A 26,786-nucleotide genomic window follows, 5' to 3' on the forward strand; every position below is an offset into this window, starting at 1 on the left:
CTACCAATTATTAAGCCGCCCGAGCCACTCCTAATTTATATTTAATATTCGAAAATACAACTCATGCTTTCCAATGACGTCCTTTGGGGCAACTAATATAGTAAACAACATCGGCTTCATGCCCACTTTTAAAGTTCAAGGCCAAATGTACCACAGAATTGGATCGTTGCTCCCGTTGTTTCCCAATGATGATGTGAAATTCCTTCAAATTTATTTCACTGGAAATGAAGCTGCAGAAGCCGAACACCGTTGCGCAATCAGTACTGAAGTCAGACCAAAAATTGTTTCAAGTATTCAAGTAATGTTACGCTAACACAACAGCCTTATCCGACTATTCAAAACAGCCATAGACCAGATGCCAACTGATGATTATACGTTTACGAAAAGTGCTGACAAGACACCGGCTGATGAGCATGAGCGGCGCTTCAATGCACCGGTAATAGACGACATCGCAGTTTTTATGGTTGGCACATCGCCGGAATGCAACTGATCAACGGGTTGCCGAAACTCATCGGTCATATGATGACCTACAATATCTAGTGCTTTTTCTACTGGATGATGATGGATATTATTTTAACATAATGCAAATGAATCTCAACTCAAATGAAGAGTCAACCAAAAACAAATTCCTGTATGGACTTTTAAGCTTATAGTCTTATGATCCACTTGCGTGATCGTCAATGATGGAAACGCTGCAAATATCAGCCAAATGCTGATCTTGATATCGACATACACCGGCAGTCCACGACATATGCACAATAGAATGTCCCAACAATTTTTTTTTTTGGAATTTCGGAACGCATACCCTCTAATTTTTTTATATATATAAAACTATAGTTAAATATGAAATTTTGTCTTTCTATCATGATTGTAACCCGTGCCGATTTGCGATTTAGTTTTGTGGTGCATTTACAAGGGGAAAAAATGCAATTTTTTCAGTTTTTGTAAAAATTTTGCCATTAAAAAATTACTTTTCCAATTTAATTTAAAAGAATTGATATGTGTATGTATTTGTCGTTCTAATAAGATATAAAACACAAACATTGGTTAAAAAATGTTAAAGTTATTGAAAAATCGTCAGGCCATTAACGAGTCTCAGGCCACTAGAACAAGAAACGTAGGAACAAAATTAACATATTTTGAGAAATATTAAAATAAGAGCGTAGTTTTACTTAAAATATATCCATATTTATTTGTAAATGAGTTTTTTGTCCTCATAGGATACCGTTAACCTATTCGCAGGTATGACCAAAGAAAAATATTTTTTTAACGGCAGTTTCAAAACTCCAATTTAAAATTTTTAAAAATTTTGTTAAACAAATTTCAGAATTTGTTGATCATCACTTGGGGATTTATTGTCAACATAATAGGGAATAAAAATGTGAAAAAATTATGTCAATACCTCCTATAGTTTTTCCGTACCTGCGATTTAAATTTAGCGATTTTCGAGAAAAACTAATTTTTTGGCCATAAAATAGGCAAAAACTCGTATACAAGTAAATATGTATATATTTTAAGTAAAAATAAGCTCTTATTTTAATATTTCTCAAAATATGTTAATTTTGTTCCTACGTTTCCTGTTCTAGTGGCCTGAGACACGTTAATGGCCTGGCGATTTTTTAATAACTTTAACATTTTTTAAGCAATTTTTGTGTTTTATGTATTATTAGAACGACAATTACATACACAAAAAAAAAATTTTGGGACACTCTAATGCACAAGTATGCTCAAGATGCTATGACATACGCGCGCAAATATGTACGACCGGACCAGCAATGGAAAGACATCACCCAACAAAGTGCAATACATAGAACGATCTCCTCGCCCATGTCTTCAAATAAAAGTGGATTAGGCTGATGGATGTCATCACGAAAAATTACATATTTATCGAAATTCACCATGCATGAAAGAAAGCAAGTGTACAAAGCGCTATCCACATGAGCTGCTCCAAGAAACTAAAACTGGAGGCGGTGGATAGTGGAAGAAAGCCGGATGACGGTGGATACACAACCGCAATCAAAATGCGCAATGTAGATGCTGAAATCGATAACAGATGGATCGTTTGAGTTTGATTCCAAAAAATAAGTTTCCATAGACAATTTCGAAAATAATGCCAGGATAATTTACCCTTTTTATTCGAGATGCTCCCTCCTATCTTAACATAAATGATCCCAAGATACATTTTTCTCTTTTCTGATTTATCCCATGATAATATTAAATCTATGACGATAATTATCACAGTGCAAATCGCATCAAAAAGGCAAATCAAGCTTTTGGGGCACTGCAAAAAGAATGGAAATCACCCCAATTTCATCTGAAGACCAAGATCCACCTCTTCTCATCAAATGTGCATTCCGACCTGTTGTATGGCTGTGAATCCTGGAACACTACAGCTAGCGATTTACAATCCGTACAAGTATTCATTAATCGCTGGTTACGAAAACTGCTCAAGATATTCTGGCTGAATGTTATTTCAAACAGAGACCTGTGGGAAAAAGCAGGTGATACACCAATATGTAACCAGATAATCAATCGTAAATGGAGTTGGATAGGCCAGACGCACCAACAATAACGTAGCTAAGATGGCAATTTAATGGAAACCAAAAGGCTGTAGAGGTAGACCCGCTACCACCTAGAGGAGACAAATCGAAACTGAAACAAACTCAATTGAAACTTCTTGGGCCGAAGTGAAGCTGATAGCATAGGATAGATCACAATGGAAAAACTTCATTGTGGTCCTTTGTTCCACCTTGGAACCATAGGAATCAATACTAATGGTAGCTCTGTTGCTGATTAAGATGTATAGCGGGTAAGCATATCTTAGAAAAGAAACAAAGTCTTACATATACTGAATAATGGCCAACATATTCGTCTCCGATGGCTGAATGATATTGACACAATTTTTTAAATTCTCCCAATCTTAGGCTTCCTCTGAGCTTTTATCATATCCTAAGTTCAAAATTATAATCGAAGAGTAGCCAATACTCGGTGCTTTCCTATAAATAATAATAGGGATAGGCATGACATCCTAGAACAAGATTGAGTACCTGCAATGCACCAGTCCGCTAAGGTAAGGACGGCGCATAATCATCGTAAGAAAGATATGCTCATGCAGTAATTACTGTTGCTAGACGTCATCAAAGTTTTATATATTGGCGTCGTGAGTCCCATGCAGTAATTACAGTTTTACGCCATATTTTAAGCTTGAGCAGCAGTATTGTTATACTCACAGTTTTATCACTGGATTCTTGGTTTAATACTGAGCGAAAAATTTCCTTCTCCAAAAAAATCTTTAGATATTTATAAATTGTAAAGAAATGAAAAAATAAATTCAAGAATTAATACCTTTAGTTCTCCACACATAATCAAGGCAATTGCATGATATTGCCAGTTCCACACTAGAAACAACCAAAAATCAACTTTGTACAGTATATTGTTATGCAGAAGGGGGAGATTTAATTTATTTACGCTTTTATTAGAGCTTTTGACCAATTTAAGCGTAACACTTTACCAAATGACGCTTTAATGCAAATGTTGCAAACAATCAAATGCAACATAACACACATAAACAGCACAGCAATAGAAATAGAAATAACAACGACAAAAGCACTCATACTTAAACACACATCATTCAGACAGTCAGTCATTCATTCGCTCAATAGCATTGTGCTGCATGTTCTCGTCAATTTCTTGTTCAATCATTTAAATAATTTACATTTTTTTCTACTTAAACGAGCGCTTACAATTTTGGTTTCTTTTCATTTTTTTTATTTTTTTTTTTTTTTGAACCTCTATTCACACCTCAAGCGGTAACTAGCATTAAAAACCACAACAACATACATTTATGACACCCCGAAACAATTGTTGAAAATTGCAGGTTAATGCTGCAATCATTAGGTGCTGTTGCTGCTTGCTGCTGCTGCAATAACTGAGTATTAAAATTTCGTTGAAAAGGAAAAGAAGTAACAAACAACATTAGCAGCAGCAGCAGCAACACAAAGCAAAAAATCTAAATGAAAATAAAAAAGATATAAAGGTAAAATACAATAATATTCGTAATAACCATCTATTCATGTGATGTTGAATATTAAGTGGATAAATAATTTTTTTGATTAGATACCGTGAAATACAAAAGGTTAATGGTAGTATTTACTGGCAGTACCAGAAATATGTAAGACTGGAAATAATTAGAATTAACACGCATTTCTGGAATCGACCCCTTCTTAGGATATTACCATGTTAAAGTGCCTGTACCCTCCTAAAAAGTTTTAGAACTAGGTCCGGTCCCTACCACCGAGGAAGCAATTACGCCAGTGATCGGCATAAACAGAATATGTCACATTAGTAAGTGTATTGTAAACAGAGCTTCGAAGTATTTAATACAAATTGATCTTAATTCACTAAAATTTTAATTCGGAATTAAAAAAATTTCAGAAATTCATTCCCAACATCGAATTTTTTCGCTTCATTTAAAGGCTTTTATTTAAATAGAATTCAATCATTTCTTATGAAGTACTAAGGAATTAAGCCTTTGAATTAATTCAAAATATATTCATTAAAGGAATGGTTAAAATTAATTTTGATTTCTCAAATGGAATTAAGAATTTATTCAATGAATTGATTTCGCTTTTGATGCACAATCTCAAATTTTGACAGACAAAATCAAAAAATTGTAGAGACTTTTTAAACCACTACATAATTTTGATGTATTGTGGTTCCAATAGTACAAATATGGTCCAAATTTTAAATTCTTGGAGAGTTTTTTAAAAAAAAAAAATGTTGAAGTAAAATTGTGAATTTTTTTAGACGATTCTTCACATAATTAATGATAACTCAAAAACGTCGAGACCTCTATTATTAAAGTAAACATAGAAATATTGAAATTTACATAACCTTTAATTCACTTATACATTGTGTCGTAATTGGTTCAGTAATTTCGGAGTTAAAATAAAAATTGTTCATACAAAAATTAAAATTTTGTGAAAATGAGCGAATTAATTGAATTGTGAATAAATTCAAAAATAATGTATCGATTTTTATGATCGATATCTCATTTTGTTGCTATTACATGTGGCTTTGCGATAAAGTAATAAACCTGAACAATTTCTGTCGCTTTCGATTTTTCATGATTTTTTTAAAACAAAGAAAATTGCTATTTTCATGTAAAAAATATAAAATCCAATCAATCGAAAGAAGAGTTAATGTTCTTTTTTCGATTGATTGAATTTTGAATTTTATTTATATCAAACAAAAAACTAAAATTTTGAAAAATGAGCGAATTCACTTAATTGTGAATAAGTTCGAAAAGAATCAATCGATTTTTATGATCGATATCCCATTTTATTCTTAGTACATGTGGATTTGCGATAAAATAATTAATCTGAACAATCTCTACCGTTTTCGATTTTTCATGATTTTTTTAAAACAAAAAAAATAGCTATTTTCACGTAAAAAATATATTTATACCCTACACCACCATACAAATGTCCTTCCGAAATTGGACTTTATCGTTCATAAATGTTTCATTTATATATGTATCTCCACAAATTCCGCTCCAAATAAGTTTTATATATACAAAATTCATGTCACCAAATTTTGTTACGCTTGGTCCATAACACAGTGCAACAGTGAAAAAAACACACGATCATGACTATATAGGTTCGACTCTACTACCAAAGGGTAGTAAAACCCCATACTCAGTTTGTCCATTTTGGTGACCGATTTTTTTTTATGGGCCCCCAAAGTTTCTGAAAATCAGTTGGACCTTTGCTATTTTTTTACGCTAAAACAAAAATTTTTTGTTAAAATAGAATGATGAAGTCCACACTTCTATGTTGTGCTGTATTATTTACTCGCCTGAGGTGTTCGGAATGGGGATCAGTGAGTGGACCCTCAATGTCACACATTTAAAAAAAAATCGCCAAAAAGCCATTTATGATCCGAATGAGCTGAAATTTAAAATGTAGATAGTCCTTAGTTCAAGAGATATTTAAGTTTAATTTTTTTTAAATTTTGGTCGATCTTTTTTTTTGTATTTGATATATGATCTCGAATTTCGACCTACGAAAGGTCGAAATTTGTTTTTTATATATGATGTATATTTGCGATAAAATTCTAATGAAAATAAAATAAACCTGATAAAAATTATTTCAACCCTATAAAAAGTTACACGCATCCAAAGTTGAATCATCTTTTCATATATTTCAACTTTGTATGCGTGTGTTTTTTAAGTTTTTTCCCAAAAAAGTCCCCATATTTTTTCTTTTATAAAAAACTAATTTTCTTCGTGACTATATAAATTTTTTTATGATCTGGAAAGAGAACTTAATGCAAAAACGTATAAAGTAAAATTTGAATAACTTAAGCGGACATTGGACCCCCCAGCCCTATCCAAACTTGGCCAATTTTGAAACAAATTTTAGGTTTGAGTAAAAATTTCTAAAAACGCAAACCACCTATCCTCAAAAGCTCATCATATTTGTATAGCCCTATATATTGTTTATATACATACAACATGTTTTTACTATCATACTGTAAATAACGTCAAAGTGGGCTATTTTCTAAAAAAAACTCAGTTTCTGGAACACATTTTCCCCGTTTTAGGAATTTCGATGTTTGAAAACAATGAATGGCAACATTGGTGATGCCATTGACTTAAGAACATTTAGCTCTATATTACTTCCAAAATTTATTGTGATGTCTGTAACTGTTCAAATTTTACATTAATTCAAAGTTTTTATTTTTCTTGATGGAAAATCACCATTTCATAATATGGTTAGTTTTTAAAGTAAAATACGTCCGAAAAAACACAAAATTTATTCATTTCACTAAAATATCAATCTCCAAGTCATAAGGTTTCCACCGATATCATAAACTTATATAAAAAGCTTATATTTACTCTTCAGAAGCACCACAAACCTTGCCCACTTTCAAATATTTTGATGTTTTTTCATATCTTGCATCAACCCGGTCTTGCGTGATCAAGATTGGATAAGGTGATGCGCCCGGATCATACCGATAATGATTTCGTTATTCCAGCACAATAGAGAAGTATACACTCGAACATAAATTTTTAACAAAAAATGTTTTAGAGTCAAAAAATAGTAAAAAACTAAAATTTTAAAGCTACAAAGTGATTTTTGACAGCTATTTAGAATGCCTAGATATGTTCGGATTGCATTGGTATGTTCACAAGAGTTATTCAGATTTACCTAGAGATGCTAAACGGCTGTTTTCGATTTTTCATGATTTTTTTAAAACAAAAAAATTTTCTTTCTATTTTCACTTAAAAAATCAAATCTATAATGGTTATTCAAGCCTTTTTTTCCTGTTGACCAGTGCACCAGTACACTGCAGTGTAATTTAAACGAGATTTGTTTAAATTTGTGTTGTGTACATCTGAATAGTCGATCGCCCTCCGTCTTTGGTTACTGTGAGTACCTACCACTGATCTAAACTATTCATTATTTTAGAAAATTATACACCCATCATATTTTATAATTCTTAATATATTTTTTCTACCTCATGCTAAAATTGACCACACTGTAAAAATCATTATAATATAATCATTATTTACATCAATTAATTTTCATACCTTTTCAATACACAAAGACCCTTTAAAGTTTAAAATTCTCTTTGTCAAACCACAACGAGTAAAAAAAAAATCGTCCAAATGATTTGCGGGTACATAAACTGTTGTTGCCTTATCTAAATGTGCATAAATTTTGTCAACTAGAATTTTTCTCCTTTTAGTTTTTGTGTTGTTGTCGCTTCTTAAACATCTAATTGAATAGATTTTCTACTTTGTTGCTTAAACATTAATGTCAGTCATAAATTAGATGTCTTTGACTTGAGCATATAAATATTTACAATACAATCGCTACTACACACAGCACAGCAAACAAACAAACACACACAGAAAGCGACAGCAATTGATGTGGTTGCTACTTAAAGCAGTTGCCGACAATAACAGCAGCAGCAACAGAAACAGCAACAATTGACAACAAATTCCAAACCAAAGTCAATTAAAAGATTCATTATCTTTTAAGCGTTCGCCTGGAAAATTAATGAAGAAGCTAAATTGAAAAAAAACGTAATGCTTAAATAAATGAAAATCAATTATCCACCCTTTTGAATAAACATATAGTTTTTTGTATTTTTTGCTATTATTACTTTAGCAAATTAAAATTGTTTGCTGTCACTGAATGTAACACAAAAGAATCATATATGAATGAGTTTATTGTTGGTAAAAAGAGGTTTCATTGCATGCTACACCCAGAGAAACTATTTGATCACCTCAACCGTTTTAACAATATTATGCTCACTGTTGATTTCGGCAACCATAATATGATAAAGTTACGATTATGGTTTCAACATTCATACCTATGATTGTAGTAATAAAGTATGTATGTGTAAACAATAACGAAATCAATATAAACCATCCAATTGATAATACATAATTAACTCAACAGCCAATGATTTCCTAACTTTGTCCTCAGGGATATCAAACATTAATTCGTTCTTACTAATTATTATTTGCCTTATGAAAACTATTTTTCTTTTATGGTTAACGATTCAATAACGTTATGGGATTTTTAAAAATTTCTCATCGTCAGTGTTTGAACATCATCAACAATAAGTGCCTTATTTGACAATAGACTTTGCTATGCGTATATTTGCATTGCCCAAATCTCCCTGGGGATCTTCACACAGGAAAATAGTACAGGAATCGTGTGAACATTCTTTAAGCCGTTTCACCGCGTATATAAAAGTGATTAAGCTCAATAATGTTGAATTTCTGATACCCTTAAAAGTAACAGGCACCATAAGCCTACTATATGTGTGATTATCTGATATATGTATTCTATTACTTTATGAAAAACACTCAGTATTACAGTATTTATACCATACACCACTATAGTGGGGAGGGTATAATGCGTTTGTGCAGATGTTTGTAACGCATAAAAATATCTGAGTCGATTAAAAAATGTCCGTCCGTCTGGCTGGCTGGCCATGTAAACCTTGTGCGCAGAGTAAAGGTAGCAATTTTGAAGATATTTCCATCAAATTTGGTACATATTATTTTTTCGGCCCAAGGACCAAGTCTGTTGAAACTGCCTGAAATCGGTCCATTATTTCACCTAGCCCCCATACAAATGTCCTTCCGAAATTGAACTTTATCGGTCATAAATGTTTAATTTATAAATGTATCTCCACAAATGCCGCTCCAAATAAGTTTTATGTATACAAAATTCATGTCACCAAATTTTGTTACGATCGTGCATAAATCGCTTAAAAATGTTGGTATACACACAAAATTCAACATAGTTAGCTTTAATATAGACATAAATCACACGAAAATTTCAAAAACTCATGGTGATCGGTCCATAATTGGTCATAGCTCCCATGTAAGGCCCACTTCTGAAAATCACTCAAAAATATAAATTATTGAAATTTTAAAAGAAAAATGTTTTGGCTCATTTAATTAATGTAGGGCCGAAGAACGCCCACGAAACCCATACATAGTTGGTTGGTTGGTTTACGTGGTAGTTCACTACGTGCGAACAATCAAGTAGAGTCGAAGGGACCCCGTTTTGATGAGACCACACCACTCGTCAGATGTATTGTCGTTTACATCGCAATGTAACTAAAAAGTGCTAGCTAGACCCAACCTGTAGCTGTGAGATATCTTAGTAGGTCATTGAATTTAGACCCGGCTACCTCACCAAGGTTGGTCAATGTATAGTTGCCCATGAATTTATGTCTCTTGACACTCAGAGCTGGGCATTCGCAGAGAAGGTGGAAAGTCGTTTCCTCCTTGTCCCTATCCTTACAACTGCGGCAATGGTCGTTAAAGGGGAGTCCCAGGCGATTTGCGTGCTTGCCTAACGCCCAGTGTCCCGTTAATACTGCCATCAACCTAGATATATCCCTTCTATTCCGGGTTATCAGTTGCATAGTGCGTTTTTCGTTAAAAGATGGCCACATCAACTTGGCTATCCTACATGTGTCTAAATTACGCCATCTATTCTCAGCCTTTGTAAGAAAATGTCTGAAGATGATACCTTTTATAGTCCCCAGTGGAATTGCTACTGAGACCGCATTGGAGATATCTAAGGAAGATCCCATTCTGGCTAGTTCGTCTGCCTGTTCATTACCGTAGTGGTCCCTGTGCGCAGGTACCCAAACCAAAGTAATATCAGATAGACGACCTAGCCTTGACAGAGAGTTCCTACATTGCCTAACTAGTGAAGATGAATTTGTGTAGGCATTCAGCGAGAGAAGTGCCGCCTGACTGTCGACAAAAATACCTATATTGCCGCGGGTGTTATGATCAAGTAGTATATTGCAAGCTGCCATGATTGCAAAAATTTCCGCCTGGAAAACACTACACTCATTCGGAAGACGATACGAAATACCTATCTCGGGTTCGTCACAGAAGACGCCAGAACCAATATATATATGTATATATCCTAGTGTCATATTTGTACACGAGATTACCCATACCCCACTCACTCCTGGGGGGGATTAATACCTTAAATACCCTATTAAAATCTGTAGATGGAGTAATATAGTCAGATGGTTGGAGAACGATCGAAGGCAACTGGCTCAAAATCCCCGCGTGCCCATATGTTCTCGATCCCCAACAGCCAGATGCTCGAAGCCTCACTGCGCTACATGCAGAGGTGGCCATTATGTGAAGGTCTATTGGCACAAGGTGCAATATAGTGTTCAGTGCCTCTGAAGGACTAGTTCTTAGTGCGCCGGTTATACCAATGCATGCTGATCTCTGGACTTTGTATAGTTGGTCTACGACATACTTCCTTTTAGTTGCAGTCCACCATACAAGAGATCCGTAAGTAAGAATTGGACGTACTATAGCCGTATACATCCATTTAACTATGCTGGGACTAAGTCCCCATTTTCTACCAAACATCTTACGACAGGTATAATAGGCCACCGTAGCCTTTTTTACCCTATGTTGAGTATTTAGCTTCCATGACAATTTAGAGTCCAGTATAATACCTAGATATTTTGCATTATTTGAAAGGGGGATTTCGCAGTTTTTCAACCGTGGAAGTTTGAAGCTTGGAATCTTGGTCTTTGTTGTGAAAAGTACGAGTTCTGTTTTGCTTGGATTCACCCCAAGACCACTTGCCGTGGCCCAGTTATCGAGCAACCCTAAAGCAGTGGACATAATATCACTGATCACGTCCGGAAACAGACCTGATACGAGTATCACCACATCGTCCGCATAAGCGACAACTTTTATTCCTTTTCTGTCTAGATCAATGAGAATCGAGTTAATAACGATAAGCCACAGTAGTGGAGAGATCACCCCACCCTGTGGTGTGCTTCTGCCATCTTGCTTAGACTTGACGCTATTACCAAGATTTGCTGTAACTATTCTTGATTTCAGCATGTTTACTAACCAGTTATTGATATATTCTTCAACGTCTAGGTCAGTAAGAGCTTGCTGAATTGCAAGAGTGGTAACATTATTGAAAGCACCCTCTATATCCAGAAAGGCTGCCATTGTATATTGTTTAAATTCGAGAGATCTCTCTACAACTCTTACGACCTCGTGCAGAGCTGTCTCTGTAGAGCGGCCCTTAAGGTAGGCGTGCTGACTATTAGAGAGCCGTATCGTACCCTCTAGGCGATGCCTAATGTGAGCGTCAATGAGTCTTTCCAACGTTTTAAGCTGGAAAGATGAAAGACTAATTGGACGAAAGTCCTTACATACATAGATAAGAATTTTTTTTTTTGATATTTCGATTATTATTCGACAAAAAATGTTAAGTTTTCATCCTGTTACGAAAACTTCCGAGAACTAATTTTTTTTTAATCGAAACAAGACACTTACACCTTTTATTTTATTAAAACAACAGCTTGGGAGAAAGTGGGGCTACATTATTTTTTTCCATGGATCAAATCAAAAATAAAATAATTTTTAGAGGCTTATAGATCGCCATATCTTCTTAACGGTTTATGATATCCCCATAATTTTTTTTTATATATTTATGGAGAAATGCTATATTTTCCAAATATGTTAAAGGTAAATTGTATTATCTGGAAAATAAACCACTGACTTGCATGAAAATATAAGTAAATTTTTGCTTAACACCCTTGCATGGACTTTACTTCAATTTTATAAAAATAAAATACAATTTTTCTGAAAACTATAAATGCACATTTCATCTTTAAACATTTCTCTACAAAACTGCATCGAAAAATAGGGGTTTTGACACAAAAATCCCTCTGTGCGGCGCAACCTGCCACACTGTGCATGCAACAATTGATTTATTGCAGCAACGATTTCTAGAAAAAATTATCTCAAGATCATGCCGCGATAATTTTTTCTTTGGGGTTTTGTGAAATCTCGTTCTCGATACAGCAACATCTCTGTGAAAAAGTCATAGAAAATTCATGAAAAAAGTAATGGCCTGACATCATATTTTAAAATTAAAATATACATTCTTACTGGTTGGGAAGTTTTACCTTCCCCGTTTTACTACTATTTGTTTCAATCGATGCAGAACGCTCTCTCTGGGATACTCTTCGCTTTGAAACAGAGTATCCGATATTGGCTTGATTCGTTTTTGGCCTCAAAATATGAGCATAATGGCTCGGAATCCATATGTTGCCAGAATGATGGGAAAAGGTCATAGCTAACAATGGCCAATACTTTGAATAAACTTATATTGTACAACTGTTTCAAAATAAAAACTAAAAATTTGAAAAAATTCCGAAAACATTTTATTGGTTAATTTACCCAGTATGTTTTGCTAAATTGCATGTGCAATTGTTGCTAAAAAATACTACAGAAATTCCCAAAAGATTGAAGTAATTGCCCAAGATATTTGTCTGTTAGTTTTCTTACAGCTTACTATTCGTCCACATCCACCATGTATCTAATTTGTATGTAGGGCATTAAAATTGTCCCCAAAAAAAAGGCGTTAAACATATGACTAAATCAATATGTTTGCATATGAGGGCGTACGTAATAATGGTGAGAAATTTTGTTACACCAATCTGATGTTTGTTCCTTTATTTTATTCGTTAAATCTTTTTACAGGCGTTTTGTAGCAAAATAACAAAACAGGATAGATGGAAATAGCCGTGCATTCATACATATATTATGGTGAACATAACAATTTAATAGACCAACTGTTGTTACCCACCAGAATCATTTCCATAACTTACAATAACTGAAATTGTATATGGATATTAGGGTGACACTTATTTTGCACATTTTTTTTTTTTTTTTGATTTTCGATGATTGCAAGGTCTGAAATTTGTCTTCGTCATTTCCAAGTGCTGAAAATTTTAGCAAAATCTGATAAATATTGAAAAAAAAATTGCAATTTAAATACAAATTATACTCTCTGCGAAAATAAATGGGGGCATATTGATTTTGTCATTCCCTTTGTTACACATCGAAATATTCATCGCATACCCACAAAAGTATATATTGTTAGGAAATTGCACTTTCAATTTGAATTTAATGGTCTGTAACGACTGCTTGCAACATTCATCAACATTGAAGCTGCTAAAAGCTCTAGAATTCGAATATTCTAGTTTCGACCGTTAAGAACTTTCATGAAGCTACTCGAAGGAAGATGGCGCTGTGTATAAATAGTAGCAATAGTTAATCACTTTAGTCAGTTGATGTGTAAATTTGAATAAATAAAGAGTTGTTAAATTTTTTAAACTACTAAACTGTTTTTACTTGCAATCAAAAGTGTCCGTTTTATTTAAAGGAAATAAACCACCGTTTTTTAAAGGTGAAAACGTAAGAATATATTCAGTGTCCTTATGAAATTCTAAGACGATATAGCTAGGTCTGTCTGTCTATTGAAAACACGATAGGACGACTATTGAAAATGTGTAATATCTCTCCACGAATTCACCTAGCCCCCATACAAATGTCCTCCAAGAATACTATTTGAGCAGCCATAAATTTGTTCATTATGCGGCAATCCTGATAAAATTGTAAACAAATTAGTTGTAAGTACTCCAAAATAATACTGTAAAGTATGGCAAAAATTGGGAAACATTTGTTCCTAGTCCCCATACAAGGTCCCCCTCAGAAAATGATTTGAGCATCCATAATTGTCTTATAATAATTAATATCGTAATGAAATTGGACATAAACAAGTTTTATAAGAACCTAAATCTTTCCACAAACGTTTGTGTAGATCGGTAAATAACACAGTTCAACAGTGAAAAAAACACACGATCATGACAGTATAGGTTCGACTCTACTACCAAAGGGTAGTAAAACCCTGTACTCAGTTTGTGCATTTTGGTGACCGATTTTTATTTATGGGCCCCCAAAGTTTATAAAAATCAGTGGGGCCTCTAAAAAACGTGTCATCAGTTTTTGGTTAACAGCTAATTCAGACTTTGTGATACGGCTTAACTTTATATGGCAATAATATAGCTAAGAGTCCGCCAAATAAATTTTGTTAAAACTTTTTTCCAAAAAATAGCTTTTTCGTGCACTTTTGTTGAAAGAATATAGGAAGAACAATTTTTTTTTTTTACTTTTTTTAGAATAACATCCAGGGTCTCCTAACTTTTCACCAACAATATTTAGCAAAGTTGTAGCTACGGTAAAGCTGAACAACTCTTGAGAACATATGAATGCATTCTGAACGTGTCAGAATGCATTTACTCACTCTAAATGGCACATAAAGATCACTTTGTACCTTAACAATTTTCGTTTTTACTATTTTTTGACGCTAAAACAAAGATTTTTTGTTAAAATTGTATGATCAAGTCCACACTTCTATGTTGTGCTGTATTATTTACTAGGCTGAGATGTTCGGAATGGGGATCAGTGAGAGGACCCTCAATGTCACACATTTAAAAAAAATCGGCAAAAAACCATTTATGATCCGAATGAGCTTAAATTTAAAATATAGATAGTCCTTGAGAAGGTCTACAAAAATATACTTCTATCTGTAACTTATCTCTTTTAGTTCAAGAGATATTTAGATATTTTTTTTTAAATTTTGCTAAATCTTTTTTTTGGACTTTATGATGGGCCTATGAAAGTTTGAAATTAGTTTTTTTATATATGACGTATTTGCGATAAAACTCTAAAGAAAATAAAATAAACCTGATAACAATTATTTCGTCCCTATAAAAAGTTACACGCATCCAAAGCTTAAGCATCTTTTTATATATTTCAACTTTGTATGCGTGTGTTTTTTAAGTTTTTTCCCAAAAAAGTCCCCCTATTTTTTCTTTTATAAAAACCTAATTTTCTTCGTGGCTATATACATTTTTTTATGATCTGGAAAGAGAACTTAATGCAAAAACGTATAAAGTAGAATTTGACTAACTTAAGCGGACATTGTACCCCCCAGCCCTATCCAAACTTTTCCAATTTTGAAACAAAATTTTAGGTTTGAGTAAAAAAGTATAAAAACGCAAAGCACCGATCCTAAAAAACTCATCATATTTGTATAGCTCTATATATTGTTTATATACATACAAAACGTTTTTACTATCATACTGTAAATAACGTCAAAGTGGGCTATTTTCTAAAAACACAGTTTTTGCAACACATTTTCCCCGTTTTAGGAATTTTGATGTTTGTAAACAAAGAATGGCAACATTAGTGATGCCATTGACTTAAGAACATTTAGATCTATATTACTTCCTAATTTTATTGTGATGTCTGTAACTGTTCAAATTTTACATTAATTCAAAGTTTTTATTTTTCTTGATGTAAAATCACCATTTTATAATATTGTTAGTTTTTAAGGTAAAATACGTCCGAAAAAACACAAAATTAATTCATTCCATTAAAATGTCAATCTACAAGTCATAAGGTTTCCATCGATATCAAAAACTTATATAAAAGGCTTATATTTACTCATCAGAAGCTCCACAAACCTTGCCCACTTTCAAAAATTTTTATGTTTTTTCATATCTTGCACCAAGCCGGTCTTGCGTGATCAAGATTGGATAAAGTGATGCGCCCGGATCATACCGATAATGATTTGCCCATTCTTCGTCATTCCAGAACAATAGAGAAGTATACCCTCTAAAATACACTTTTAACAAAAAATTTTTGTTTTAGAGTCAAAAAATAGTAAAAAACTAAAATTTTTAAGCTACAAAGTGATTTTTGACAGCTATTTAGAATACCTAGATATATTAGGATTGCATTAATATATTCACAAGAGTTATTCAGATTTACCGTAGCTACAACTTTGCAAAATATTGTTATTGAAAAAAATATTGTTATTGGAAGTTATTCTAAAAAAAGTAAAAAAAAAAAATTCTTCCTATATTTTATCAACAAAAATGCTCGAAAAAGCTATTTTTTGGAAACAATTTTTAACAAAATTTATTTGGCGGACTCTTAGCTATATTATTGCCATATAAAGTTAAGCCGTATCACAAAGTCTGAATTAGCTGTTAACCTTCGCTTTACCAAAGGTTTTTTATGTACATGGTTTACCAATACCCACCCAGGTGACACTACACTTCTATAAATATATGCGACGAACGAAATTTTAAAAAATTGAAAAAACCTTATAAAAAGTTTAAAATGGTTCTATTAAATTCTATAGAACTCTAGAATTTGTTCAGTGAGTACAAATTTCATTTAAATCGAAACAAAATTAAAAAAATATTAAACCAATAAAATCGATGTGGTCACCCGGGTGGGTATTGGTAAAGCGAAGGTTAACCAAAAACTGATGACACCTTTTTTAAAGGCTCCACTGATTTTCAGAAACTTTGGGGGCCCATAAAAAAAATCGGTCACCAAAATGGACAAACTGAGTATAGGGTTTTACTACCCTTTGGTATTAGAGTCGAATCTATACTGTCATGATCTTGTGTTTTTCCAAAAGTCTTCATTTGTTGCATAGTGTAATTGACCATAAACCAAAACACCACCACCCCTCATCCACAATTCTGAACATTTTAAATAAAATATTGCAACCTCAAAACGTTTTCCGATTTTGCTCAAATTTTCAGCAGTTGTTTATTAGATGACAAAAAACCAATTTTAGATATTCGTACCATCAAAAAGCTAAATTAGAGCCACCCTAATGTATATACCATGTAGCAAACCTTTTTGTATAGGTTTTTTTCTTCAACGTTTATGCATTTTTATTTGGGTTCTTCTTGTGCTCTTTTAAACTTTTACAATAAATATGAATAAACGAAAAGTTTCTTGATACTTTTTGTTGCTGCTGTTGCTATTGCTGTTGACTGTTTGTTCGCAAGTTGTTGTCTTAAAGGCATCAACAAAATTAGCAGTGTGGGCGCTCATGCATTACAACATTACAAATATTGACTGCCTGTCAGCCTTCAACATAAGCATTTGTATGAAAACAACATGTATCTACTATACAATACTGGTAGATGTAGTACTGGTGAATTCATATTATAAGCAGTAGATGCCATACAATATCAGCCAACAAATAAACAAACTAACAAACGAACGAACGACCAAACAAAACAACTCTACAAACATTTTATACACCCAGGCACAATATTGTCGAATACCAACCAAATCTAAGAAATATTATAAAATCTGTGATAAACAACCTTTAGCCGTAACTGGCATGTTTGGCATTCATTACAGGAAGTGGGTGTTTTTGGACAGAAATACTATTATGTATTAATATTATGGGGAACAGTTAGAATTTGCATAGACAGGATTTTATTTTAAATTAAATTTTTCTTAAATATTTTAGCTTTTGTAATTATGTATGATATTCTATTATGACCACAAAACATATATCCCTTTAAAATTTAAAGTCTTAGTTTTAGTTTGGTTTGTTCACCTCCGTCCTCAAATGATAAAGATTTTAATAGTGCACCTTTACAATGTCGTTTGCGTTTTCTTTAGCTGTGATTGAATTTATGTTAATTTTCCTCTAAGATACTGTTTGTAAAATTAAACGTGAAACATAATTATGTTAAGAAAATTGACTTTATATGGCATATAATTTTTATGAAGTGGTAAATTTTACTTGCATTTTTACACATGTCTGTCTCTTCTATATGTAGCACAACCAACTACTATATTAAGTTCCAGGTGTTGGGCAAGGAATAAAGGAAATTGTAAAATATTATGAAATATTGTTTTTTTTTGTATTTCTATTAATATTGAAATCAAAATTTTTGGAAAAAAATCTTCTTGATTAAATTGAGGTTTATAGGAGTCAAAGTGTTTTCTATAAATATTTATAAGTACAACTTAAGCGATATTTTGATAAATTGTAAGACATTGTGATTCTGTACAACAGGGTCTAATGCATGCTTCCTCATTGGATTACTTTTCATTCTGTTTATCCAAAAATACAAATAGTATTGAATGTTACTATTGTTTAAAACACTTGTTGCTCAAACGTTGATCAGATAAGAATCATTTATTCTCATTTGATTAGTGTTAGTTCTATTTATAAACCATAATATCCAAAAAAAAAAGCTTTGGTTGACCAATATTTTTATTTCTTTTTTAATTTTTTAATATTTTAGTTAATAAATAGAACTAACACTAATCAAAGGAAAGGAAATGATTATTATCTGAACAACGTTTGAACGAACAAAACAATATAACGTCGCACAGTGGTATGAGTATAAAAAAGAGGGAAATAAATCTGTAACTTCTAAACCCTTACTCCAATTTGAATGAAATTTCACATACGCAAAGAGAAAGTGTAGTCGAGTTAAGTTTTTGAATTTGGACCTCATAACCCCAACAGGAGCGGGACCAGGGGTTCCCAAAGTAGGACACCTCGGGTATGTTCAATTTTTAAAATGATCCTATTTCTTCGTTTGTGGTCCGATTTAAAAAAAATTACACATACAGAATCTCCTCGAGCACTACATAATCAATTATCTCTTATAGCTTAGGAGATATTCGCATTTGAAAATTTAATTTTCAACATTTTTACCCACCTTACACCAGTTTTTTGGTGACCGCGGTTCCGAATTTTCTCCACTTTTCTTTTATAGGATTAACAATAGATTTATATATCAAATAAAGAAAGAAATGTTTAAAAATCATGACTGAGTCCAAAGTTACATGCATTTGAATATAAAAAAAAAAAATAAAAAGGCGATTTTTCAAAATTTTTTTTGGAAAAACGTACTTTTATTCTTTTTAAGTTATCTAAAAATTTTCTAAGAGGATGTATAAGGAATTTGTACTTTTTGAAAAGCTAACTTTACGCCAAATATTTTAAATGAAAAAAACATTTATAATTTTTTATACGGACGGGATCAGGTCCATTCAAAAAATGCCTATTTTTTATGTAAAATTCAACTTTAGGGCAAAAATTCTCAAATCGCATACTCGATATCAAAATATAGTAACCTATTTTAGATCACCCAATAAGTTCTTAATTATTTTGTAAAGGGTTCCGATACCCCCGCCCCTATTATGGATACTATAGCCAAAAAACGAAAAAAATCTATTTTTGGGATATTTCAAGATTTTTTTGGGAATTTCGGGATACTTGATTACAGATTTCAAAATTTGTTTATATTTTTCCATTTTAAATAGAAAAATTTACATAACTGTGAAATTTCATTAAAAAATATACATAAATAAAAATTTTATTTCAATTTGAAAAATTTGTATCTATGCAAAATTCAATAAAAAGCATTTTTTGTCATATTTTTCAAAAAAGTATTTCATGAATTTTTTAATTGTCAAAAGTTATATACATTTTTGAAAAGTAGACAAAATCCTCTATCCATTGATATATAACATGTATGTATAACCTTGTGTTTTTTTACAATTTTAGCGTTGCAGTCGATGGAGTTCAATATATTCGTCAGTGTAAAATTAGGCATCCTCATACTAAAATCCTCAGATCAGCTATAGACGAAAAATGGCATAGAAGATTATGATGCGTCTTCATATCTTCCTCAATGTGAAAACTTGTACAGATTCGTGAAAGTTTAGATTAAATCTCTTGGCGTGCAATCACCGTTGCTAGATTCCACAGTTAATTCGACAGAGCAATCAATCGACGAGAATTATATTCACGCCATATATCCTCTGTTGTTCTACAAGTACACTCCAAATCGCATTAGAGCTTGTATAATCGACGCGATGTTAACATTATCCGTTATCCCGGAAAACTACCTATGTGTTATTTTTAAAGTTGAGTGTCATTTTAACCCCAAGTGCCATTAAAGGTTAGTTTCCTTTTTTGTGCTGTTTTTATAAATACTAGACTTCATGTTATATTCTCCTTAAGTTTCATCAACATCGGCCCAAATTAAATAACATTTCGCTATCTTTGACATTCGCGATTTAAGGTTTAATGTCTTCCAATTTTAGTAAAACTTTCAGAGTATATTTAGAATTATAATATTCTGAATAGGTTTAACTTAAAATTCAGTCATTAGCCCATAGAGAATAGACATAGAGCGGAAACTCTCCTGTCAAAGACCTAACTCAGTTGTCAGAAACCTAATTGGTGAGAATGTATTAGAAGAAAAAACTATGTGAAAATAAAAACAACACTCGTACAAAAACTCATATACAACTAAATATGAATTTAAGTAAAAATGAGCTTTTATTTTAATATTTCTCAAAATAAGTTAATTTTGTTCCTACATTTCTGGTTCTAGTGGCTTGAGACACGTTAATGGCCTGGCGAATTTTTAATAACTTTAACACTTGTTGACCAATTTTTTATGGCTCATTGGAACGATAATTACGTACACATTTCTATTTTTTAAATTAAATTGCAAAAGTAATTTTTGGATGGCAAAATTTTTACAAAAACTGAAAAAATTTAATTATTCCCCCTTGTAAATGCAGCTCAAAACTTCAGAGGGCTTGCTTAACCTCAACCGATTTACCTAAAAATTTTTCAGGATGATTCAATGTTCACCAAACTAGGGGATGAGACTGGAAATCCAATTTTCGTTAATTAAGGGTCATCCTAATGTGTACTACCCATGGGTTTTTTCAATATAACCCATAACCGAGTATAACACAATATCAACATTATATAGGCATGCAGAGAGGCAGATCGCAGATCAGATCCATCAATAAACCTTTCCAAGAATCAGGTAACAACATTCAGTCAAAGACAGCAAGCAAATTACATAAGGAAATGAAGGGAACATGATACATTTGGAGACATTCAAAAATTGTGGAAAGACCTAAGATTAGTTAAGTCTAACAAGCGTTACTCAAAAAACCTATCACGTTGGCATTCCAGTACCGGATAGTGACAAAAGAAAGATAGTCGCATTCTCTTTTACATTGTTAGAACTTCTGAAGACAGATGAACGTTGAGGAACGCTTTCGGTCCAACACAGCCATATCATCCTTATTTGAGCGAACTGATGATAAGCATTATGCCAGTTAGGAAGCATATTTTTGCTCTTCGGACATCATAATACCTCTATTCACGAAGTCAACAGAAAAAAAACTGACTATAATATTTCTGTATCCATGTACTCACATGAATAATATTTACTGTCGAATGTCTCGCAATCCCGTTCAAGGATCTACGACAAAACATACAGATTTATATCCAGAATCCATTGGATTACAGTTCGCGTATATCTGCTTTGAACGACATTCATTGAGATGGCATCACTTCCATGTTCAATATCGCCCACAAACAGTTTTTTTTTTATATGGTGGAAAAATTGGTTACAGCGATCAAGAGACATTGTAGAGTCGAAGCTTACGCAAAGTTTATCGGTCTACCCTTTACCGACTTCTATAGGTGTTGGATTGAAGAGTGAAGAAAGTGGAAATTCCATACTGATCTTGTACTAGAAGATTAAATTTTGTTCATTAAAAATCTAAATGTGTTACTAGGATTTGGTTAAACACTATGCGAAGTAAATTTATGTGTCTTAGTGAGCCTAATATCAAAACGCTTTCCAGTTTAAAAAAATCTCTTCGAATTTTTTAAATTCCTGTGTTCCTGGATTACTCTTGAACATTCTTTAGACCGTTAATAATATAAAAATCATACACGATGATAATGCAATTTCGCAACAATATAATTAATAGTAGTAACTCATACAAAATTTAATTTTTTAAATTAAGTACCTAACATAAACATTTTAATGTGCTAAATTATTACAATATTAATTTCAAAATCACTCCAGTCTTTTGTATGCATTCAATGTTGCAAGGGCAACAATTGGCATACGTTGCAATAAAAAATGTTAGTATTTTATCTTGGAATGATTAAATGAATCCATTCTCTTGTATCTTAAAAAACATTATTACGTAATTTATATATTTAAAATTGTTTTCTATTATACAAAAAAAAGAAACGTGTTACCACATGCCCACATTCATAAAAGATTTTAGAGACACAAAGATTTAATATTAACAACATTCTTAAAAGTGCAGTCAGTTTGTCAGTCAACCATTCAACACTAAGTTACGGTAAACAATAGCCGCAACATGAAATGTATTTAATTCTTTTGTACTCAAAAATTATAATAAATACATGGAGGTGTCCTTCATGTTGGGGAAGGAAAAATAGTAGAGATTTGAAGTTCTACGAGAGAGTTCCATCCTTAAAGGAAACGAAGGTCACCTGACTAAGGAAATACTTTATTACTAAAGTCCACAGCCCTGAAAGAGTAAATTTAATTCGTATTACTTATAATCATTTGATTTTGCAGGTTTTTAACTACTTTTGATTTTTTTTAAACAATTTGGCATTTTTTGTTAGCGTTTTTGCACCGTGTTTTGTTTCCATACATCGAATCGGCAAAAATAGAGTAGTGATCGTAGAATGATACAAATTGGTAGGTTAATGTCTAATAGTATAATTAAGAAAAATTTACTCCCAAATATTCTGAATTTTAAAAATGTATTTTTGTACCTATATTTTTGACATTGGCATATATGGGGAATTTCATGTCAAGTGAACCAACTTTTGAAGTCGATGTCTTCTGATGAGGATGAAATATGCATCAAGGTTCTATTGGATAGTAACTAACCATTTTTCAACAAGATCAGTGGAGAACCCTCTGAGTTAGAGGGTGTTTTTTCTAATCCATGTAACTTATTACCTAAACAAAATTTTTTTTTTTTCAAAAGTTGTTTTTTTAATTTTTTTGGAAATTTTTTTTTTCCAAAAATTTTTTTTTTAAATTAAATTTTTTTTTTAGTTTTTTAAATTTTTTTTAATATTTAGCGAAAAAAAAATTCGGGTTAAAAAATACTTTTTCCGATTTTAACCTCACTCTTACTCTTCTCACGAAGGTGAAGGGTATAAAAATGAAAACATTTTGACATTTCTTTCCGATATCAAAAACTTTTTTTTTTACTTTATTTTCTAAATGGGCCACTAAGATCCACTAAAAAGGGATTTTTGGAAAATCGAATTTTAAGGGGGTAAAAATGGCTAAAATCGGTATCTTAAAATCGAACTCCAGAAACTACTAATAAATTATTTAAATTGCAAAAAGTATGATAGGGCTAGATAATACCCTACACTAAGTAAAAGAGCAAAAACATTTTTCTTTTAAAATCTCCCCCTTATATGGAGGCTATGACCAATTATGGACCGATCACCATGAAATTAGATCGTGTTATTAATGTCTATATGAAAGTTTACTATGTTGAATTTTGTGAGTATACCAACATTTTTAAGCGATTTATGCACATTAAAGTCATTTTCGGAAGCGGGTCTATATGGGAGCTATGACTAATTATGGACCGATCGTAACAAAATTTGGTGACATCAATTTTGTATATATAAAACTTATTTGGAGCGCAATTTGGTAAGATACATTTATAAATTAAACATTTATGACCGATAAAGTCCAATTTCGGAAGGACATTTGTATGGGGGCTAGGTGAAATAATGGACCAGCCAGTTTCAATAGGCTTAGTCCTTGAGCCGAAAAAATAATATGTACCCAATTTCATCGAAATATCTTCAAAATTGCATGGACAGCCAGCCAACCAGACGGACGGACGGACGGACATCGTTTAATCGACTCAGAAAGTGATTCTAAGTCGAACGGTATACTTTAAGGTTACAACTATCTGCACAAACGCATAATACCCTCCCCTCTATGGTGATGTAGGGTATAAAAATTGATTCTTGTCGGGAATACTAAAGAAAGTCCTTTTTGCTTCGAAAATGTAGAATTTTGTACCAACGCTTCGTTATATGCGGGAAGTTTTGCTTTACTTCTTTAATTTTAAAAAATGTGCCGCTGAAACATAAAAATTGCTCACCAAAGCTTATGGAGAATGTGTTTCAACCTGTGAGAGATGGTTTGTGCGGTTCAAACGTGGTCATTTTGAAACGGAAGACAAAGATCGCCTAGGCCAGCCAAAAAATCAATAGGAGCTACTCAAGTAGCAATTACCCAAGCAGGAAAATTGGATACCATACGAATTGAAGCCTAGAAACCTTGGATGATAATGGTATGTCCGCTATAAAATAAAATAATTTTTTCACCGAATCATTACTTTTTATGTATCCATTCCATTACAAAAACCAGAAGAGTAAGATATCATATGAGATGCCTGACCAACCAATCAAATCAACACCAAAGCCAAATATTCATGGTAATTCTCTGTATTTGGTGGGAGCAAAAGGATCTTAATCTTACCAGACCATCACAGGGAACCTGTATCGAACGCAACTGATTCGTTTGAAGAGAGCATTGGGAGAAAAACGCCCAGAATATGTGGCCAGACATGAAACAGTAATATTCCATCATGATAATGCTCGGCCACATGTTGCAATACCTGTTAAAACTATTTACAAAGAAGTGGTTGGGAAGTCCTGCCTTACCCGCCTAGTAATCCAGACCTTGCCCCGTCCGACTGCTATTTCTTTCGATCGATGCAGAACGCTATCTGTGGGATACGATTCACTTCAGAATAGAGTACCCGAAATTGCCCTCAAAAGATGAGCCGTTCTTTTGGCTCAGAATCCATATGTTGCCAGAAATATTGGAAAAGGTTATAGCTAAGAATAGCCAATACTTTGAGTAAATTTTCAAAATAAAAGCTAAAAATTTGAAAAATCTCGAATTTTTAATTCCTGCTCCCAATAATATGCTTTGACCTTAAATTTTATAGTAAATTGTGTAACTTCAACTTTATTGGTTAAATCAACTTATTTTTTTTTCTCTCTTTTTCCAGTATTGCTGACATGAATAACACGAACAATGTTGGTCTCCAAGGCGTCAATTGTTGCTGTTTTATCAGCAAACCAGTGACTTCACATGAACCCACAGTAAATAATCGATAAGTATCAAAACGCAGGTCAATTGACAGGTCCATTACTCGAAATCAAGTTATCGCCAAATTTTGATTTCAATAAATCGATGATTGTTGAAATCACATCTTGTTCATCCATATTTTCAAACAAAAAATCATTGATCAGGGTGCGATAAATATCTTCATTCCGGCTTCATTTTTGATGATGCAACAGCGTGTAAACCGCACCAACCGATGCATTTTTTATATATGCAATGAAGTATTTAGTGCCAGTTGTTGGTTTCTCTCCATATGCGACAATTTTGTTTATTAACAAACCCGTTAAGTCAAAAATGAGGCTCAACGCTGAACATAATTTTGAGACAAAACAGTCGTCTATAAGTTTCACGAATCGATGACTGATTTTTAAATTAAATTTAGATAATTTGGTAGCATTTTTCAAGCGATTGATCATAAATGTCAAACAGTGAGGTTAATATGACAGTTCGTATGACAGTTATAAGTTCTATCGGCCATAAAAAACTCCCTTTAAAAACTTAGTTTAGACTTAATGTATTTTTATACCCTCCACCGCCACAAGTGGTGAATGAGGGTATATATATGTTTGTCATTCCGTGTGTAACATTGAAAAATATTCATCTGAGACCCATGATTGAGCCATGTCCGTCTGTCTGTACGTCTGTGTAAAACACGCTCACGTCCAAAATACGCACACAAAATTGGTAGACTTGCAAAAAATATATTTATTGTTATCCTAAGCAGCTTGGTATTGAAAATCAGCAAAATCGGTTCAGTAGAACCAGAGCTATGAACCAAAATGTGAGACAACCTAAAAAATTTACAATTTTCACATATTTTTGGTTATTTGTGTAAATATATTTCAGATAATACCATAAAACTTTACACACGTTATTTTTATAATAAAAGGACTAACTCTAGTGAAAATTACAAGAATCGGTTCATGATTTCTCATAGACCCATACAAATTTCTTCCCGAAATATGGTCTATAAATGCCTTCAGAATTGAAGTATCCATACAAAATTCAGCAACAATAAGTTTCGTGCTAAAAGAAATCACAACACTAAATTTTTTGTGGATCGGTCCATATTTGACCATAGCCACCATATAAAGTTCACTTCAAAAAATCACTTAAATTAGCACAAATATCTTACAAATATCGCTATTAAGTTGAAATTCGTCATAAATAATCCCCATAAATACCAAAATCGCTATATATAATTCTATGATGATCGGCCTATAATTGGTTATAGCTCCCATATATATCAACCTAAAAAATATGTATGCAGATGGAGGGTATTCAAGATTCGACAAAGCCGAATATACCGTTCTAACTTGTTCGTTATTCAATGCTCAAAAATTGCAAATTCTATGAAAATGGTAGAATTTAGGACTGTGCAAAAAATTCACTAGCTTTAAATTTCCGGCAGAATATCGCAAATTCATTTTTCACAATCTATTAGAAAACTAATAGTCCATTAATAAAGCTTTCTAAAAATGTAACATATTCATTAATATCCATGATACAAATTTATTTTTATA

At 32.6% G+C, this 26,786-nt stretch overlaps 1 protein-coding gene across 1 annotated transcript in view; it reads right to left on the reverse strand.

The window, feature by feature from the left end:
* Positions 1-11,536, reverse strand: part of LOC135955452 (uncharacterized) — a 97,765-nt gene extending 86,229 nt beyond the window's left edge. Inside the window, exon 1 of the mRNA XM_065505803.1 lies at positions 11,344-11,536. Coding sequence (XP_065361875.1) covers positions 11,344-11,536 — 193 coding nt within the window. The remainder of the gene's footprint in view (positions 1-11,343) is intronic.
* Positions 11,537-26,786: the final 15,250 nt, after the last annotated feature.

This window comes from Calliphora vicina, chromosome 3 (assembly GCF_958450345.1).
Source record: "Calliphora vicina chromosome 3, idCalVici1.1, whole genome shotgun sequence".
Classification (NCBI taxonomy): Eukaryota; Metazoa; Arthropoda; class Insecta; order Diptera; family Calliphoridae; genus Calliphora; species Calliphora vicina.